Genomic DNA, 20,235 nt, shown 5'->3' with positions numbered 1-20,235 from the left:
GCTCCTTCCAGACCACGGAGGAGCCCTTTGCTGAAATCCCTGCTTGTTGCTGCTTCTCTCCTTTTCATCAGTCCCGGCAGAGGTGCAGCAATGTTGTTAGGCTTTGCAAAGAATTCACTTTGGATTTTTGGACTTTCTTGATCCTTGCTATTTTTATATATAAAACATACGCAATTTCTCTTCAGTCATTTTTGATGTTTAATACTTCTTCCCATCTATTTTCATCAAATAACTGTTTGTTGTTCTTTAAATGCTGTTTGTTCTTTAACATCTTAGGCTGATGTGTAGAAACAGGTACTACTTAAAGCTGTAATTTTGTCAACGGAGATGACAAAACCCCTTCTCCTTCCAGGTGGGACCTTAGACGGCCCTGGGCAAACCTTCTCCTGTGACTGTTCCCCTGAAACCGTGACCGGGGTGGGGACCACCTCACCCCTGGAAGCATGCCCTGTAACCCAGAAGCTTTGGAGCACGTGGCTCCACACCCCCAGGGCCCCCCATCCCACAGGAGCCGTCCCTGGGGTTGGAGGTCACTGCTGCTGTCAGGACCCATGCTCCCTCTCGGGCTGGGCCCTGCTCCGGGTCCTTCTGCAGAGGGAGGTGACCGGCTGTGGAGCCCCTGGGGGTCCTTCTGCAGAGGGAGGTGACCGGCTGTGGAGCCCCTGGGAGTCCTTCTGCAGAGGGAGGTGACCGGCTGTGGAGCCCCTGGGGGTCCTTCTGCACATGGAGGTGACCGGCTGTGGAGCCCCTGGGGGTCCTTCTGCAGAGGGAGGTGACCGGCTGTGGAGCCCCTGGGGGTCCTTCTGCAGAGGGAGGTGACTGGCTGAGGAGGCCCCTGAGGGTCCTTCTGCAGAGGGAGGTGACCGGCTGTGGAGGCCCCACTGCCTGGGAGACCTGGGATCGTGCAGGGCAAGGGGCCTGAGGCTGCAGTGTGAGGGCTGAGGATGCCCTGGACGCAGTGTGAGGGCTGAGGATGCCCTGGACGCACCTAAGCTCCAGGGGTTTCTGACTTCCACCTGCTTCTCCTGGATTCCTGAGCCGCGTGGAAGGCCACTGCCCTGTGGGCACTTCCCACTTGCTTCTACCGCACTGGTGAGGTCACAGTTCCTGGAAGCCAGGCCTGCTTTCAGCCCAGCCTGGGCACCTCTGGGGCAGACCCCGGTCCCGATGCTGGAGACGTGGCCTGGAGACCTTCGCAGGTGACGCCTGTCAGACCTGCTGTTCAGATCTCCCTGGGCTGAAAGTCCCCCTATAATGACTGATTTGTGTTTTTCTTTTTCACTTTGCCAATTTTGCACTTGTCACATCTTGAGGCTATCTCATTAGACGCACAGAAATGTAGAATTACTCAATTTCTCTGGTAGACTTGCTCCGTTGTCTCAATGAACATTTATTTTTGACCATGTTTCTTACTCCAGGATATACTTTGCACACACACACACCCCAAACCACACCCCCACACTACACACTCAACACACACACACCAAACCACACCCCCACACTACACACCCAACACACACACACCAAACCACACCCCCACACTACACACCCAAGACACCAAACCACACCCCACTACACACCCAGCACCCCCATAGCCACACTCCACACACACCCCACACCACACACCCAACACCCACATACACACTCCACGCCCCTCACACTACTACACACCCACATATACACACTCCACACACCCCACTACACACCCAACACCCACATATGCACACTCCACATACCCCCTCACACCTCTACACTACACACCCAACACACTCCACACACACCCTCACACCCCACTACACACCCAACCCAGCCACATACACACTCCACACACACCCACACTATACACCCCCACACTACACACCCACATGCGCACACTCCACACTCCACCCACACCCCCACACTGCACACACTCAGCACACCCACATACACACACTCCACACACACCCAAACCCACACCAGCCTCTGGGTGCCTCGACCTCTCCAGCCCTCACGTTCGGGGAGCGTCTCTTGTAAGCAGCACATGGTTTAGCCATATCCCATTGACAATGTCTGTCCTTCAATGGATGTATCTACCCTCGTCATACTTACAGCACCTGTAGATGTATCGGGACCTAAATCTACTGTTTATTCTCTAGTTTCTATTCATCCCACCTGTTCTGCATTCCTTTTTCTCTCATGTTTTGCCTTCTTTTGGATCTACTCTGTGTGTTCTAAACGTCCTGTGTGTGTGCCGTCCTGCCTGCCCTCCTGCCTCTCCACCAGTGTTAGCTGTGCATTCCTCTCCAACCTCACCGTCCAATATAGTGAGAACTACCACCACTCCCCAGGGCGCTGAGACCACGGGAACCTCTAATTGCACTGACGCTGGGACACCGTGCTGTGCAGCCTGTGCCGGTTCCCGCGGGAGCCTCTGACCCCACTGTTCCTGGGATGCCATGCGGGGCAGCCCACGCGGGTTCCCGCGGGAGCCTCTGACCCCACTGTTCCTGGGATGCCATGCGGGGCAGCCCACGCGGGTTCCCGCGGGAGCCTCTGACCCCACTGTTCCTGGGATGCCATGCGGGGCAGCCCACGCGGGTTCCCGCGGGAGCCTCTGACCCCACTGTTCCTGGGATGCCATGCGGGGCAGCCCACGCGGGTTCCCGCGGGAGCCTCTGACCCCACTGTTCCTGGGATGCCATGCGGGGCAGCCCACATGGGTTCCCGCGGGAGCCTCTGACCTCACTGTTCCTGGGATGCCATGTGGGGCAGCCCACACGGGTTCCCGCGGGAGCCTCTGACCCCACTGTTCCTGGGATGCCGTGTGGGGCAGCCCACGCTGGTTCCCAAGGGAGCCTCTGACCTCCCTGTCGCTGGGACGCCGGTTCCTGCCAGCGTTGTCTCTCCCCATCTCTGCACTCCTTTCCCTTGGCCTTGTCTTCCCCCTGAAATGCCCTCCACTGCCGACACAGCTCGGGTCTGGAGTGGCTGGCCTGCATGTCATCCTCGTTCTGAAGGCCATGGGAGTACCACTGGCTGTCGGAGTCTACACTGGCAATTGACTTTCTTGGATATTTTAGAAACCATTTATGGTCTTCTGGCTTCTCCCGTTTTGTTGAGAAATCTCATCACTCTAATTGTTGATCCTTCGAATGAGGGGAATGCTCTGAGCCTTCCTTGGCTTTGGAAGAGCATCAGCCATTCCGCCTGCAAACACTGTTCCCTCTGGAGCCCTCGGAGCCCTCGTTCTGGCTCCCAGGGACAAGCAATCCCACGTCGACCGAAACCTATACACAGGTCTCAATCTCCAACTGTTCCGCCTTCAGCCCCAGGTTCATCCTGACACCTCTGAGCTTCCCAGCTCTCTGCTGCCATCTCCAGACTTCCTGTGGCTTTTGAATATGTGACCTTCAGAGTTCAAGGTGGGTCCGATGACCCCATGAGCTGGGCCTCCTGGTCTGGTGTGTCATTGGCCTCTTCTCCTGGTTTCTGGTCATCTGTGCATCATTCACTCCTTCCTGGGTGTCGTGTGTGACGCTGAGAGATCCAAGGCTGGCACGGGCGCATCTTCCATCTTCCCGCTTGCTTTCTGCCTGCCTTTGCCTCCACAGGCCTTAAGGATGTCCCGGCCCAGACTCGGCCTCTGCCTGCCTGGTCCCTTCCCACCCCAGAGTACAGCCCCAGCAAGAGCAGGTATGGCGGCCTCCTCTGCAGAGGACCCTGGCGGCGAGAGGGGACCCTGGCGGCGAGAGGGGACCGTGGCGGCGAGAGGGGACAGTGGCGGCGAGAGGGGACCCTGGCGGCGAGAGGGGACCGTGGCGGCGAGAGGGGACAGTGGCGGCGAGAGGGGACCCTGGCGGCGAGAGGGGACCCTGGCGGCGAGAGGGGACCCTGGCGGCGAGAGGGGACCCTGGCGGTGAAAGGTGCCCGAGGCTAGCCTGGCTCTCTGGGCTTCTGCTCTGCCAGCCCCCAGACATCCTCAAACAGTGGTTTTCTCACATTTTATCCAGCTGTTCTCAGTGGTCTTGGCAGGACATTCAAGCAGCCCTGCCACCCTCAATGGAGGTGGGGCTCAGGGGGGAATTCTTGTCCTTTGGGGGAGCAGGGGTGCTGGGCTCACCCTCCAGACAGCCTGTCGGGCAACGCCTCCTTCCCACATGAAACCCTGGAGAGTTTCTCGACAGAGAGTCCTCCAGTGCCGACCCCTGGCGCCGTGGAAGGGAGGGGGCATCTCAGGACACTGAAGCTGCTGTGTCTCTGCGCAGTGCCCACCTGGGTCTAGCATGGAAGGGCAGCCATCTGCTCCTCAGGAGGTGATGGGGGTATCTTGCTGGGCCTGTGCCCTGCAGCCACCCTCGCCCCCAAATCCAGGTCCTATGAGGCCCCCCCATCAACCCAGAAGGGGCTTCCTTCCTCCCGCAGGGTGAGGTGGTCACCACCCAGTGAGGGTCCAGGACCTGCTTGTGGTGGCGGCTCTAGGTGTGACCACACTTCAGTGCTGGCCACGCCATGGCTCTCCTGCCTGGGATGTCCAGAGTTGCTCACCTGGTGGTCCGGGGGGGCCCACTTCTCCTTTGGCGCCCTTGGGTCCTGGAGGGCCCTGATTCCCTGGAGGAAGAGACACCCAGTGCCCATCAGGAATGTGCCAGGGAGGACTCCAGGGTGGTGCCCCTCCTGCCCGAAATGCCCCAGTGCCTGGGGGCCTGGATGGGGGGGCATCAGATGGACATGGGGACAGTCAGGGTAGGAGCTGCTGGAGAGCAGGGGCGCCCTGGGTCCCCGTCAGCAGGCCATGTGGGGGCCAGGCCACACCTGCAGGGCATGTGCTGACCAACAGGAGGGACGGGGCTGCTTCCACCCTGCTTTGGCCAGAGAAGCAAAATCTCAATGGAGAACAGCAAATGGGGGCCACCCCAAGGTCAGGTCCTGGATGGCTGTGCTGGGAGGGCCCACAGGAAGGGCCAAGGTCATCGGAACTGGGGCGTGGGCTGGGCGTGTAGCACTGGCCTTGGGGCACTGGGGGAGTCTCACTGCTGCTGGCACGGGAAGGAAGGTGGGGCTCTGGAGCATCCCTTCAGAGTCTGTATCCCCGGCTGTGAGCCCAGGACCCTCACCTGGCAATCCTGGAGGCCCGGGGCGGCTGGACTCAGCAAACACCTGCAAGGAACGGGGAGAGGCGGCTGCTGAGGGCGATGTTCTGAAATGGAGGCCACCACCACTCAGGGGTCCCCAAGCCCAGAAGCACCAGTCCCTGTATGAGGCCACATAGCAGCCTCCCCCAGTCAGAGACGGGAGGGAACAAGGGTATGGAGAGCAGGAACCACGGCCTGACGCCACTTGGCCCTCATTGGTCACTTCACCTTGCTGAGCCTGGGAAAATGGGGGTGCCCCTAGCATCCCTGGGCTCAGGCCCTTAGCAGAGCCAGCCGGAAGCAGCTCCACACCCAGAGAGCCCTCCCTTTACCAGGCCTTCACCTTTCTTAGGAACTCAGCTGCTAATCCACTGCCCACCAAACTGGCACATCCTAGAAGGACCCCCAGACGCAGAGGCCAGGGGAGAAGAAGGCCCAGCCCCTCTGTGGGGCTCTGTGTGACAGCCAAGGGTGGCTGCAGGACAGTGGGTGCCCCGGGGACTTACATTGCTGTCGTAAACAGGAGTCCCTGGAGGGCCTGGGGGCCCTGGAGGCCCTGGGGGGCCAGGCATTCCCTGTGGGGAGGGCAGAGAGCTGTTAGGCTTATGGCCTGCCTGTCAGGCAGCAGCTGGGAGCAGAGACAGTTCAGAAAAATCAGAAACCTGACCAGGCAGACCTCTGACCAGGCAAAACCGAGAACGCAGTGGGTCACTCGGGCCACGGCTCCCTGAGGACAGGAACTGGCCCCGGCCCCACCTCATCCCACGCTGGAGTCGTGCACAGACGTCCCTCGGGAGGAGTGAAGAGGCCACCAGGTCTGCGTCTCAGGTAAAAAGGTGACTGAAAATGCCCCACCCTGCTGATATCAGGGAGACAAAGCTCTTGGCTCAAAAGACACCAGAGTGGACGCCTTTGGGCTGAGCGGGAGAACCCCCAGCATGGAGGGCTTGGAGGGCATGGAGGGCATGGAGGGCATGGAGGGCATGGCCCAGGCCCATGGATGCCCTGCTGAGAATCCACGGGGGCCTGTTGTGTGTATGTGTGTATATGGGTGCACATGTGTGCATATATGTGTATTGGTGTGTATGCATGTGTATATGTATGTGCGCATGAGTATACATGTGCAGTGTGTATGCCCATCATGGAATGGGCCAGGGAGGGCTCATAGTCATGTATATGGATACACATGTGTATACGTGCACATGTATGAGTGTATGTATATACCTGTATGGGTGTGCATGTGGACAGGCCCATATATGCTTGAATACATGTGTATATGTGCACCTATGTGGAGTGTATGGGCATGTGTACACACATGAGCAAGTGTGGATGTGTGTGTGTGCATGTGTATGGGCATGTATGTGCACAGATGCATGTGTATGTGTGCACACATGTATGAGTACGGCCATATATGTGCATGCATGTTTGAGTGGCCACACGTGTGCATGTGTGTGTGGACATGTATGACTGTGCATGGGTATGGCATGACCAGTGCTGTGTGGCCACATGGCAGGGCTGCTTATAAGTGGCCTCTGAGAGGAGCTGCAGGACCCCACGCTGTGGCCAGGCCATTCCCAGGTCCTGGTCTCCCAGCCACCCAGTCCGCCCCTTGAGAGACACTCACCCTCATGCCAAATCCAAGGCTGGCATCTCCCGGCTCCCCTTTCTCTCCTTTCAATCCGTTCATCCCGGGGCGACCCTGGGGCGGAGCAAAGGGGGTGGGGACTGCTGGGCACTGATCATTACCAGACACCTTCCCGCAGGGTGCCTGCCGTAGCCCCACGCCAGGCCCGGCCCGGCCCACGCTCAGCCTCACACGTTCCCAGCTCTCAGGCTACCCCGGCCCTTCTCACCCCTTTCCTGCACAAGGACCCTTTTGGGAGGAGGTGACTGAGCCTAGCACACACAGGCCCACTGCCCTGTCTGCCCCCAGGGCTTCCTCCTGGGTACTGGCCCCTCGTGGGGTACTGCCAGCCACATCCAGGACAAGAGCTGCGCTCAGGCAGGGCCAGTTCTTGGGGGAGGACAGTGGGTACGGCGGCCGTCCACTCCCCTCTGGGCATGTCACCCCCGTGGGCCTGGGCTGCTCCCCACCTGCCAGACCCCATCTGCCGCCCCCACTGGAGACCCTAGGTCCTCACCGGCCGTCCAGGAAAGCCAATCTCTCCCTTGTACCCCGGCCGTCCGTATGGACCCTGCAAGAGGAAGGGAGCCAGGCTTAGTGGGGCAGACCCCGGCCCTTGACCACGAGTTGGGGGGTCCTGGGGAAGGGGAGGAGCCATGCAGAGCACAGCACCCTGGGCCACCCATCAGCTCGGAGGAGCCCACTGCAGCCTCACGCCGACACCTGCCCCACACGCTTTAAAACTGCACTAGGGAGATGAGCCCTAGGCCGCACAGCACAAGCTCAGCAGCCGCGGACGACCGTGTCCTTGGGGGCCGTCATGCCCGAGCTCAGTGCAGAGAAAGCCAGGGACCGACTTACCGGGGGTCCTCGGAAGCCTGGCTCTCCCTGAGCAAAAAAACAAGAAGACAGGGTTAGGTGGCAGCTTGTGTCCCACCTGGCAGCCTGAGGGCCCCTGTGGCGAAGGCACGGTTAGGTGGCAGCTTGTGCCCCACCTGACAGCCTCCCTAAGGGCCCCTGTGGTCCCTTTGGGTGCACTGGGCCATCCCCAAGGCGCAGGCAGCCCTGGGGAGGACAGGAGCCACTGGTGAGGGGAGGGTCGGGATTGGGGTTTGCGTCCAGGTTGGTGCGTGCATGCATGCCCCGGGGCCCTGAAGCAGGGGTGGGGGGTGGAGGGTGGAGGGTGGAGGGTGGAGGGCGTGTGCCACGCAGTGTCCTGGTTGCCACAGGCCCCAGCTCCAATGCACAGCTGGGTGGGATAGTGGAGCTCTCACTGGGCCTGGGGATCCTGTGTCTGAGGCCCACCCCAAACACCCCGGAGGGCTCACTGCTCCCTCTGAAAGTGGGAGAGCCGGTGCCCCACACTCCAAAGATCCAGGCTTCTCCCCAGGACCCTCCCCGAGGGCTTTTCTGGGTGGCTGCCTGCTGGGGGTGGGGACGCAGGCACAGGCCCCTTGAGGAACTGACTCCGGGCCCTGCCCACAGCATCAGGGCCCCCAGGAAGAGGCTGGAGGGGCAGCCAGAAACCTGCTGAGGCTGAGCTGGTACGGCCTGGGCTCCTGCATCCCACAGGCCAGGCCCCAGGGAGGCGCGAGCTCAGAGCTGCAGCCCACTGAGAACCTCCCCCCTCAGCAGGGTGGGCTCAGGGGTAGGGAGAGGATGAGGGGAAGGGAGAGGATGAGGGGCAGGGAGAGGACGAGGGGCCGGCGGGACCGCCGACATGGGTGCAAGAAAGGAGGGGCCACCAGGGCCAGGCCTGGATGGTGGAGCCCTGCTTGGGAGAGGCTAGTGCATCAGGAGCCAGACCCTCAGAAAGACCCTCCCCAGGCTGTCTCCACGGCCCCAGGAGCCCCCACGCCCGCTGGAAGGAGGCTGCCCGGCCCTCACCTTGGCTCCTTTCTGGGCAGGGCCCAGGGCACCGCCGTTGGGGCTGAAGATGCTGCCCGGTTCACCCTTCTCACCCTGGAATGGCAGGAGGTCCAACAGAGTCAGGGCCAGCTCCTTCCCCACAAAGCCTCACCCAGAGCCCCGAAGGCAGGGCTGCTGTGACTGGGCCTCGCAGCCTGGGTCCTTTCACGGGAGGTGACCACAGGGACGGCCCGAGCAGGGATGTACCCCTCACGTGTCACAGCAGCAGCCGGGGGGTCCCAGGTCCCTCCCAACAGTGGTCATCTGGGCAGGCTGGAGCCACCCCTGGGCCACAAAGGGGGTTGAGGGACAGCACCTGAGCCCCTTACCTTGGGTCCCGGGGAGCCTCGTTCGCCCTTAGAGCCCAGGTTGCCCTTGGGTCCTGCAGGTCCCTGGAATGGAGACCAGGCCGTGAGGCCTGAGCGGCTGGCATCTCCCCCATCCCCGACGGCTGCTCCATCTCCCCCGACAGCTGCCCCCCGCAATATGCCTGCCTTGTCAGCCCCACCAGGGCCCCTCCCGGCCCCAGCCTCACTCTGGACACTGCAGGCCTCTGCAGGTGCAGGGAGCTGCCTCACCCTCACGGGTGCCCACCCAGCACAGGGCCTGCCAGGGGCTCTCGCCCACATCCCACTCCCATCATTTTCTTGGGGGCAGTGACTGTCGCTATCCCTCGGGCCTGACGAGGCCCACCCCAGCTCGACCGGGCTGCTCTGTGCTACCAGGTGGAGACCCCTCCCCAGCTGGAGGGCAGTGGCGGGCAGCATGCAGCTCTGGCACCAGGTTACTCACGGGAAAGCCTGCGAAACCCGGCCGGCCCTGGGGAAAGAGGGATGGCGTCAGCTGGGGTCATCACGCACCCTCGCGCCTGCCTGGACCCCACCCAGCCTTGTACCCAGGTCCCCGCAGGCCCGTCTCTTAGAAGCTGGGCAGGCACATACCTCAGGTCCCGGCACGCTCAGGACGGATCCCTGTCCACGAGCAAAAGGAAAAATCGGAAACAAAGAGCCGCATTTAAAATTAAACTGGACTCGAGCGACTTACAGATCAACAAAATACCAAACCAGGAAATTCAAGGAAAATGTTGCTTTCCAGTCTTCCTGGGCCTGGGGCATCCCTCCTGCAGCACAGATGCCCCTCAGCTCAGAGCAGCTGGATGTAGACTCCAGATGCCCTAAAGGGCCACGGTTTTTACTTCCATTTTGTTTTAAAATGCTCCTGCCTCTGCTAGACGCTCCCTTGCTTGCCGGCGGAGGTGGCTCGGCCTACGGGAGGCTTTTCTGATGTTCTGACGTCTTGACCGTCACGCCGAGGTCCCTGTGGCCTCTCGGGCTGCCCCTGCCTCCCGACGCCTGTCTGCCTGCTCCTAGCAAAGCCGTGCTGGGGCAAGCCCTCTCCTGCCTGTTCCCAACTCCACCCCTCCTCTCAAGACTGTTAGAGTCCCACCTCCTAGGTGGGGAGCTGGAGCACAAGGGTTAGGTAACTTGTCCAGTGTCACACAGCTGACAGTGCCTGCTCTCAGCTCTGCCCCGGGCAGCCCCCCTTCCACTGGTGGCCACAGAGAAGCAGGGATCTGAACCCCTGGCCACACCCAGCTCTGCTGCCCTGGGCCCTGCATCTGCCCAGGGCTCAGCTCCCTGCCCAGAGTGGGGCTTGGTCCCTGTGTTCCATGTGGCTGGGCGGAGACGCGTCTGCCTCTGTGAGGCCAGGGTGGCACAGGGACCAGTGGGATGCACTGCTGGCAGGCGCAGAGGGTGCAGCTGAGAGGCCTGATGGACGGGCCACAGTGGGGGAGGAAGGTTCCGGAACCAACACAACCTTCACCAGAGGGCCAAGGGTGCATCTGCTTCTTCTGACGGGGCAGCTGGGTGACTACATGCAGCTTTGGGGCCACAGTGTCAAGGACACAGGGACTGAGCCCAATGGGAGCCTTTGACGTAAAAACACTGCCCCCTCTGCAGGCCCTCCCCCCTCCCCGGTGTCTCCAACACCACATGGAGCTGGGCTCCCCAGGCGTCTCTGACCGAGGGTGTCTCTGACTGAGGGCCTCTGCAGCCCCCACCGTGGAGGTGGAGTGTGGACTGGCAGTCAGGGCCTGTCCTGACCTGGGGGGTAGGGGGTGTGGGGGGGGCTCGGGGAGGGATCTCTGCACCCAGTGGGGGGTCTGGACAGATTGGGTGCCCACCCACGCAGCGTCCTTACGTCCTGCTCCGACACGTAGACCACAGGCCCCGGGGGTCCGGGGGGGCCAGGGAGGCCCGGCTGCCCGACTCCGTCCTTCCCTGGATCTCCCTGGAAGAGGAGGCCACGTGTCCGGCATTTCATCTCAACCGCTCTGGCCAGGACCCCAGAGTCCACCCAGCCCTGGAGGGGGTGCCCAGAGCCCACGGTGGGTGAGGAGGCGCCTGGGGCTGTGGACTGTGGCCTTGAAGCCCCCTGCCAGGCAGGGCAGGCTCCAACAGGGATGGTTGAGCCACACACGCTGCCCCCAGCCTGAAAGCCACCCCTGTCAACTTGAGGGTCTTTGCCCTGAGTCTCTGAGGTCACATGGGCAGCAGGTGCACAGACCTGGGGGCAGCTGAGGCCAAACCTTCTGGGATGTCCCAGCGCCCCCCATCCCCATCCACCCGCCCCAGGGACACTCACCTTTTCTCCCTGGCTGCCTCTGTCTCCCTTTGGCCCCTGAAGAGACAGAAAGGAAATGGTTCATCACCAACAGAAACAGAAGCCCCTGGCCCCCCGTGAGGGATGGCTCTGATGAAGATGTGGGGTTCTTTATTTCCCGACCGGCTGGGGCCTGGGAGGGAGGCAGCCACCAAGAGCCCTGACGGAGACTTGTACTCAACTCCTGGCACTCAGAGACCCGGGAGTGGGCACACGGAGGCCCAGAGACCTGGGAGGGCACACGGAGACCCAGGAGGGCACACGGAGGCCCAGAGACCTGGGAGTGGGCACACGGAGACCCAGAGACCCAGGAGTGGGCACACGGAGGCCCAGAGACCCAGGAGTGGGCACACGGAGGCCCAGGGACCCGGGAGGGCACACGGAGGCCCAGGGACCTGGGAGGGCACATGGAGGCCCAGGGACCCAGGAGGGACACACGGAGACCCGGGAGGGCACACGGAGGCCCAGGGACCCGGGAGGGCACATGGAGACCCAGGGACCCACGAGGGCACATGGAGAGCCAGGGACCCGGGAGGGCACACCTCGTGCCAGCTTTCATCTTGGCATAGTCCCTTCAGGGCTCCACGCCCCCCTGCACCCTGGGCCCACCAAGGCGACTCACCTGGGGCCCAGCAATGCCCTCTCTGCCAGGGAGGCCGGGGAACCCGGGGACTCCATCTGCTCCAACTTCTCCCTGAAAGGGTCACATGGAGGACACAGGGCATTGGCCACACGCCCAGGAATGCAGGGACCCCCACGAGGAGTCCGGGGCACCCGTGGACGTGGCGATGGCCTGGGCTTCTCTCTCTCACCCCTGTGGGCCTGAGCAGGGGCTGTGCAGGGATGGAGGAGTTGGGGAGGGGGGAGTCGGGAGGAGGGGGGAGTTGGGAGGAGGGGGGAGTTGGGGGGAGGGGGGAGTCGGGGGGAGGGGGGAGCCGGGGGAGGGGAGAGTCGGGGGGAGGGGGAAGTGGGGGAGGAGGTGTGGGGGAGGGGGAAGTGGGGGAGGAGGTGTGGGGGAGGGGGAAGTGGGGGAGGAGGTGTGGGGGAGGGGGAAGTGGGGGAGGAGGTGTGGGGGAGGGGGAAGTGGGGGAGGAGGTGTGGGGGACAGGGAAGTGGGGGAGGGTGTGGGGGAGGAGGTGTGGGGCAGGGGGGAGTGGGGCAGGGGGAAGTGGGGCAGGGGGAAGTGGGGCAGGGGGAAGTGGGGCAGGGGGAAGTGGGGCAGGGGGAAGTGGGGCAGGGGGAAGTGGGGCAGGGGGAAGTGGAGGAGGAGGTGTGGGGGACAGGGAAGTGGGGGAGGGTGTGGGGGAGGAGGTGTGGGGGAGGGTGTGGGGGAGGAGGTGTGGGGCAGGGGGGAGTGGGGGAGGAGGTGTGGGGCAGGGGGGAGTGGGGCAGGGGGGAGTGGGGCAGGGGGAAGTGGGGCAGGGGGGAGTGGGGCAGGGGGAAGTGGGGCAGGGGGAAGTGGGGCAGGGGGAAGTGGGGGAGGGGGAAGTGGGGGAGGCAGTGTGGCGGAGGGGGAAGTGGGGGAGGCAGTGTGGCGGAGGGGGAAGTCGGGGAAAAGGAGGGAGAGGCGGGAGGCCGGTGGCAGGGGCTGACGGGGCCTGCACAGCCAGACAGCTGGGAGGGAGGAAGGCCATGTTCCTGACGCAGTCAAACCTGGGGGTGCCCTGGGGTTGGATGCCCTGCCTGGTGGGTATCCTGGGGGTTGTCTTCAATTATAAAGAAACAAAGCAGTGGCAGGAAGAGCGGGGGAGGCCGCCCCGAGCTGATCTCTGCAGGTGTCCAGCTGGGCCCTCCCTGCCTCTGCTTGGCCACGTCCCTAAACCCGGGCACAGTGCTTACCTTCGCCCCCGGCAGCCCAGGCACGCCAGGATCCCCCTAAGTGAATAAAGGGGCTCGGTGAGCACCTGCTGGGGCCAGCCCAGTCCTCAGGCAGTGTCCACCCCGGGTGAAGGGAAGGGTGAGTTACCCAGGATGCATATCACCGCCCTCCCCCAGTCCAGAGCCGAGGGGTCCCAGGGACACTGAGCAACTTGTGCAGGGACCCCGTGGCCCAGGCTGGCTGAAGGCACCTGGCCGGCCGGGACAGCTGCGGAACCTGGGGACATATTCCATCACTAGGACTGCAGACTGCAAGAGGAACCCCGCTGAGACGGCCTCATTCAAACAATTTAAGAAAGCAAACACACGGCCCTTCCCAAAAGTCAGCCTTTTGAGTGTCCCGATGTCTTGCATATGAAAGCAAAGCATTCTCAAAGGAGCAGGTGCCATGGCAGGGGCTGGTGACGCGTGAGAGTGCAGCCCCAGGGTGGGCCCCGTGCGCCCTTGGCCCCGCACGCAGCAGAGGACGCTTTGATGAGCACGCAGCGGGGTGAAAGGCGGCTGCTGCCCAGGGCCTAGGAGAGGAGGCTCCAGGCTCCCCTCTCAGGCACCTGCCCTGGGAGCTTCGGGGCCTGGGCAGGGGTGGGGTCTTCGGGGCCAGGCTGGGGGCTAGTGTCCCCCAGGGATGGAGGGAGCAGAGGACAAAGCTCCTGGGTCCTACAAGGTCACCATGGCTCTGTCCCTGAGCCCAGGAGTCCACCTGTCCCTGAGGCTGAGGTGGGGACCCTGAGTTCTTCCCCTATGCCCCTCTTTTCGGCCCAAGTCTGAGAATATGCTTCAGGTGTGTGAACCCAGGAATCTTGATTCCTGGGCTTCGGAGAGAGAACGGGACAATGGCCCCTTAACGCTGGAAGTCTAGGTTGGGGGTGGTGTGCGATTATTTCCCTGTCAGGCTTTTTCGCTGTATTTTGCAAACTTCCCAGGATGAATTCACCCTACTCCGGCCATCAGAAAACCTGAGCCAGCAACCACAGAAACCCAGGCATATCCGTCACTGACCTTGAGTCCCGGCAGGCCGGGAGTTCCCTGTCAGGGCAGAGGAGACACAGTGTTAGTGCAGCTGGAGGCCCTGCTGTGAGATGCTTCTGCCGCAAGAAAAGCCCGCTGGTGACAGTCAAGACTTCAAAATATGTGTGTAAAAGGAAATGTACTAAGTTAAAATGGTAAAGCCATTCTAACTTACTACGGAATCAATTAGTTTCTGCCTAATTGAAATTTCTCATTCATTTTGCTCCGAGTAAGAAATGTGTCCCAGCCACCCGTGCTCTCAACAGGCTGAGTCTCTGAGCATGAAGCTGGACGCTGTGGCTTCAGCCACCCCACGTGGCTCTTGGGCAGGGCTGTGGCCCCGGGGGCTCCTCCATGCTGGCGCCACGAGAGCGCTGGTGGTGTGGAGGGGACAGCGGGGGCAGGGGAGGAAGGAGCTTGTTGCCCCTGGGTCTGCCTCTGACACGTCTGAGCTGTCTGAGCAGTTGTTTTGGGATTTTGGTCACTCCTTGCTGGCCCTAACCCTGAGCAGTATACATGTTAACAGTAGAAGAAAGTGAGATTTCACAGGAATTTCAGATTCTACTCAGGCCAAACATTTGTTACTACCCAAAATTGGGGCCACAAAAAGAATGTGATGACTTGAATTTCCCCAGAAAGGCCTTTCAGGGGGCATGCGGCCCCATGTTCCTTTGTCTTGACCACTCACAGTGTCTCCCACTTTGCAGACCAGGCCCTCACCCCGTGACTTTAGTTCAATGAAGGGGCATCTCCGAAGAGCGAGGGTGGCCCGCGGGGCACAGCGCCCGCCACACGTGGTCCTCACGGCTCTGCAGGGCGGCTTCCGATCCCATGCAAGGCCGGTGGCTCTCAGGGACACTCTCCTGCCCCAGGCAACACCCCCTTACCCCTCAGAGCCGGCCACGCCCAGCTCACAACACTACCTGTGGCCCATCAGCGCTTCGGGCTGTTGACCAGAAGGGCCCCCCGGAGCCTTCCATGTCATCCTGGAAGAGACACACAAGACACGTAGGGGCCTGTGTCCCTTCTTAGGGAAGGACCCCTCCCTGGGGCGGCACTGCCCGAGAGGAGGGTGGGACATGCTTTGGGGCCACGGTGGCCCAGGGAGCCGCCGTTCTCGGATGGGGACTGTCTACCTGGTGGCAGGGCCTGGGTGGGGCCCCCCCGGGGCAGCCCGTCTCGGGTCAGCTCATTCGCTCTTGGTCAGGGCACGGGTGCTGGGGCATGGCTGGGCCAAGATCCCCATCAGCACCGTGGGGCACGGGCGACAGGCGAGAGACTCGAGCCCCACCATGGGGAATATGGAATCCCAGGCTGAGGCAGTGCCAGCAAGGCCACCGCCCAGGACGTGCTGCTCTGTGAGAGATGCCAGGGGTAGTAGGGCTGGGGCAACGGCAGCCCCCGGCTCTCCAGGCGGTCAGGTGTAGGCGGTACTCACAAATCCAGCGGGGAGTCCTGGTCCTGGTGGCCCAGGGGGCCCAGGGGGGCCTGGTGGTCCAGCAGGTCCAGGGGCTCCTGCCAGGCCGCTCTCCCCACGAGCGCCAGCAGGACCGGGGTCTCCCTTGCTCCCCTGCGTGGGGTGAGGAGAGCGTGTCAGGACCCAGCCCAGCCCCCGCTGGCCCTGCAACCCCAGTGTAGACACATTTTCTTATGATGCCTTCTAAACCCTGCAAATCAAAAGGTAAGGAACATTCTGCCAAGCAACGCAGGCCCCACAGCAGGCTTTCTTCTAACTTTACGACACGATTTCAGCCACACTGAAACACAACTGAGGAGAGAGCCACGGAGCCTGAACTTGGTCAGGGTTGGGCCCACATGCACAGGGGGAAGCCCACATGCACAGCGGGAGGTGCACACGGCACCCTCGTTACCTCCAGCCCTGGCTCCCGGGCAGGCAAGGGGAGAAGAGAGGAGAGAGGAGAGGAAGCTCAGGACCCTGGGACCAGCCCTGGCTCCCGGGCAGGCGAGGGGAGAAGAGAGGAGAGAGGAGAGGAAGCTCAGGACCCTGGGACCACCGGGGCTAGCGTGGACACAGGCGTTGCGGTGACTCTATTAGTCCGAAAGCCGTGAGAAGCAGGCGAGCCCGGGGGCGTGTGCTGGAGCCATCGGTGACCCAAGGCCCCAGCCACCTGGAGTGTGAGGTGAGAGCCCGGTGTGGGGGGCGTGAGGGAGGGAGGCCCTGGGGCAGGGGTCCCGCTGTGACGTGGCCCAGCTGCACCACCCCTCTCGTCACAGCCACAAGCTCCCTGAGCCTCGGTTTCCGTGGCTGTAGACGGAGAGGCCCAAGGTTCCTTCCCGGGCTCGGGACAGAGCAGAATGAGATAGTGTGAGCCCAGCACTGTCCACAAATGGGGCAGGAATGTGACCCGCTGCCTTGATATGATCACAGGCCCAGCCGGAGGAAGGAAACCCCCTCTGTGGGGAAGGGTCCTTCCTGCTTCCCATGTCCCCCACAGGGGCTCAGCCTCCAAGCCAGAGCTTTCCCCGCCCTCCACCTGCCAAGGTGATCCTCGACTGCCTCCTGTCTCCTCCCTTCTAGCGCTGGGTCTCCACTGCGGCCACCCTCCAATAGCTATGCTGGGTCTTGACAGATGGGCACCATGTACCACCCACTTCACTTGAGGGCTGACTTCATGAGAATCTTAGATTTTACTTTCTTGGCTTTAATCTATCTTAGTGCCTGGCATCCTTTTATCGTCTTTAAAAATCTAATTTTTTTTCTTTTTGGACACAGGGTCTCGCTCTGTTGCCCAGGCTAGAGCACAGTGGCATGACTGTAGCTTACTATAGCCTTGAACTCCTGGACTCAAATAATCCTCCCGCCTCAGCCTCCCAAAGTGCTGGGATTACAGGTGTGAGCCATCGTGTCCAGCCTCATCTAATTTTTGATCTTTAAAAAGTGCCTATAAAAAAGTTTGTTTAGGCTGACTGTGGTGGCTCACGCCTGTAATCCCAGCACTTTGGGAGGCCGAGGCAGGTGGATCACCTGAGGGCAGGAGTTCGAGACCAGCCTGGCCATCATGACGAAACCCTGCCTCTACTAAAAAAAAAAAAAAAAATACAAAAATTAGCCAGGCGTGGTGTCGGATGCCTGTAGTCCCAGTTACTCAGGAGGCTGAGGCAGGAGACTCACTTGAAACCGGGAGGCAGAGATTGCAGTGAGCTGAGACCGCACCACTGCACTCCAGCCTGGGTGAGAGCGAGACTCTGTCTCCAAAAAAAGGTTTGTTGAAAACCTCTTTCTAATTTCATCCCTTTTTTCTTCATTTTCTATCAGGTTTACAATTAGGTTGTAGGGTTCTAGAATTCTCATTCACGTTACTTGACATTTTTGTTTTTTTAAAACTTTCATTATTTTCATACATGCATATCTAATTTTGCTGATTTTAAAGCTGATCAAAATATTCCTCCCCTGCTTAACTCAAAGCCTACATGTGTACGTGTATGCACACATACTAGAGACACAGATGTGCACACACACTGAAAATATGTGTGTGCATATGCTGGAGAGATGTGTGTGCATGTGTGCTAGAAAAACATGTGGGCACATACCTACATACGTGTGTGTATGTGCACATAAGAGATATGTGTGCACATGCCCCAGATACATGTGTTGCACATATACACCAGATACATGTGTGCACGTATGCTAGAGATACACGTGCACATACATGAGAGATGTGTGCACATGTGCCGGCTATGTGTATGTGCACATATGCTGGAGAGGTGCGCGTGTGTGTGTGCACATATGCTGGAGAGGCGTGCGTGTGTGTGCACATATGCTGGAGATGTGTGTGTGCATGTGTGTGCACATATTCTGGAGAGGTGTGTGTGAGCACATATGCTGGAGAGGTGTGCGTGTGCACATATGCTGGAGAGGTGCGTGTATGTGTGTGCACATATGCTGGAGATTGTGTGCACATATGCTGCAGATTGTGCATGTATGCTGGAGGTGTGTGTGTGCATGTGTGTGTGCGCACATATGCTGGAGGGGTGTGTGTGTGCACATATGCTGGAGATGTGTGTGTCCGTGTATGTGTGTGTGCACACATGCTGGAGAGGTGTGTGTGCATGTGTGTGCACGTATGCTGGAGAGGTGTGTGTGTGCATGTGTGTGCACATATGCTGGAGATTGTATGTGTGCACATATGCTGGAGGTGTGTGTGCGCACATATGCTGGAGATGTGTGTCCGTGTGTGTGTGTGCACATATGCTGGAGAGGTGTGTGTGTGCGCGTGTACATATGCTGGAGAGGTGTGTGTGCACATATGCTGGAGAGGTGTGTGTGTGTACATATGCTGGAGAGGGGTGTGTGTGTATGTGCACATGCATTCACTCCCAGCCCATGTCCTCTCAGCCCCTCCGGGTTCTCTCACCACCTGACTCGCAGCTGTCCTCTTCCTCACTCCTCTCCCCACTGGCCTTCCTTCCCTCATCACCCCCATCCTGGAGCTTGGCCATGCTCTGGGGGAAGTTTCCCGTTAGTGCCAACCCCGTCCAGCCCAAGGTGAGGAGCTCCTGACATTTTGGACATGATTCAAGTGGGCGGCCCGCAGAAGCCTGGATCCTCGAGGGCACCTCCGGGGGCGTCTGTGGTGGGGTCGGCACAGATGCCGACTGGAGGCCCAGACCCGGCTCCCAGCCCCTCCTCTGCAGGGTTCTAGCTCCTCCTCCAGCTCCACTCCCACAGAACAGAAGGAGAAAATGGGTCGTTGTGGGGGTGTCAGATAAACTGTCTAGTCAAGCAGGCTGTGGCCCAGACCTCAGGCTGCCCGAAGGAAGGCTGGGTCCATGGAGAGCAGCTGCCCTGAGTCCAGAGGGTCTGAGCAGACTCTGGGCCAGGCCAGGGCCGCCAAGGACACCCAGGCTGCCTTCAGTGCTCCTTCTGAGTGCCCCCAGACGCTCATGAGCCTGCGGGACAGGTGGCTGGGGCTCCCCTGTGGGGGGATGTTGGGGGGCCCAGCTCAGGGCCCTCCCCAGGCCACAGGCAGCCTCTCCACCTGCTGTGACCCAGCCCCTCCTCCCAAAGCTCCCGGAGCTGCTTTATCGCGCTTGCCACAGGGAGCTTGTTTCCAGATGAGCTCAGCTTCCAGGGCGCATCTACTCTCAGTTCACCGGCAGACCAGAGCTCGGTGGAAGCCACATCGCAAGAGTGACAAGGGCCGAAGCCACCTTGCCAGAGTGACAGAGGCCGCTGCCAGCGATTCCGGCAGGACGGATGGACAGATGGCAGGAGTGGGGGTCAAGGCCAGCCCCAAGAGAGCTCACTCCCTCGACCGTGGGGCCTCCACCCTCTTTGGGGGTCCGAGCACTGAGTGGGCACCAGGGGCAGGGGACTGGTGTGCCAGGGATTCTGCTTGTACCTTAGGTCCTGGGGCGCCTGCTTCACCCTGTACGGAAAAGAGCAGGATTATGACAAAATCAGACCCGCAGCACAGTGGACAGAAGAAGGCACATCGCCCTGCCAGGAACTGTGCCCTGACCCAGGTCCCTGCTTTACTGCCTGTGCAGGTTTAATAGTTTCTGAGGCTGTTGCCACTGTCATCCCCCTTTCTGGTGTGGTTGGGGTCCTGAAAGGGAAGCCACAAGGGACGCCAAGCCTGATCCCAGTGCTGGACCTGGCTACACGTGGGGCCTGGATACCTCCCCAAGGAGGGCCCTTCAGCTCAGCCACAGGCTTAGAGCAGTGAGGGGCATTTACAGCCCGCACCCCCTGCTCAGTCCAAAGCAGCGCAGCTCTCATCGGAGGTCACGCTGGAGACCGCTCCCCAGGAGGCCAGATGCAGGCGACTCCCGCCAGGTCCACCCACAAACGCCCGGGGCCCCGGCTCCTTGCGTCAGTCCGACAGAGGCTCATGGCCACTGCCCCGTAACCAACGTGGAAGCTCGGAGCAAGATCTCAGATCTCGCGGGGTGCCCACGTTCTTAAAACCCGTGAGTCCACTCATCATCACAGGGTTATGAATTTCTACCCGAGCCCCAGCCGCCCAGGTCAGGTTGACCTCCACAGCCCGAGGCCCCAGGCTGTGGGGCTGTGATGGG

The 20,235-nt window shown here is 61.0% G+C and overlaps 1 protein-coding gene across 13 annotated transcripts in view; it reads right to left on the bottom strand.

Annotated features, from left to right (window-relative positions):
* The window catches only part of COL18A1 (collagen type XVIII alpha 1 chain), a 111,333-nt gene that overhangs the window by 11,552 nt on the left and 79,546 nt on the right, over nucleotides 1-20,235 (bottom strand). For all 13 annotated transcript variants that reach the window (XM_055373739.2, XM_055373738.2, XM_055373737.2 and 10 more), the window contains 18 exons: nucleotides 19,557-19,583; nucleotides 15,632-15,763; nucleotides 15,117-15,179; nucleotides 14,185-14,211; nucleotides 13,147-13,182; nucleotides 11,930-12,001; nucleotides 11,290-11,325; nucleotides 10,846-10,935; nucleotides 9,585-9,614; nucleotides 9,436-9,462; nucleotides 8,973-9,035; nucleotides 8,623-8,697; nucleotides 7,597-7,623; nucleotides 7,253-7,306; nucleotides 6,736-6,810; nucleotides 5,618-5,686; nucleotides 5,094-5,136; nucleotides 4,525-4,587 (listed from right to left, as the gene is read on the bottom strand). In XM_055373739.2, the coding sequence (XP_055229714.1) occupies nucleotides 4,525-4,587; nucleotides 5,094-5,136; nucleotides 5,618-5,686; nucleotides 6,736-6,810; nucleotides 7,253-7,306; nucleotides 7,597-7,623; nucleotides 8,623-8,697; nucleotides 8,973-9,035; nucleotides 9,436-9,462; nucleotides 9,585-9,614; nucleotides 10,846-10,935; nucleotides 11,290-11,325; nucleotides 11,930-12,001; nucleotides 13,147-13,182; nucleotides 14,185-14,211; nucleotides 15,117-15,179; nucleotides 15,632-15,763; nucleotides 19,557-19,583 (1,009 nt within the window). The remainder of the gene's footprint in view (nucleotides 1-4,524; nucleotides 4,588-5,093; nucleotides 5,137-5,617; nucleotides 5,687-6,735; nucleotides 6,811-7,252; nucleotides 7,307-7,596; nucleotides 7,624-8,622; nucleotides 8,698-8,972; nucleotides 9,036-9,435; nucleotides 9,463-9,584; nucleotides 9,615-10,845; nucleotides 10,936-11,289; nucleotides 11,326-11,929; nucleotides 12,002-13,146; nucleotides 13,183-14,184; nucleotides 14,212-15,116; nucleotides 15,180-15,631; nucleotides 15,764-19,556; nucleotides 19,584-20,235) is intronic.

This window comes from Gorilla gorilla, chromosome 22 (genome assembly GCF_029281585.2).
Source record: "Gorilla gorilla gorilla isolate KB3781 chromosome 22, NHGRI_mGorGor1-v2.1_pri, whole genome shotgun sequence".
NCBI classification, from domain to species: domain Eukaryota; kingdom Metazoa; phylum Chordata; class Mammalia; order Primates; family Hominidae; genus Gorilla; species Gorilla gorilla.
Note: the sequence above shows the minus strand (reverse complement) of the source record. Positions and strands in the feature narration are given on the sequence as shown.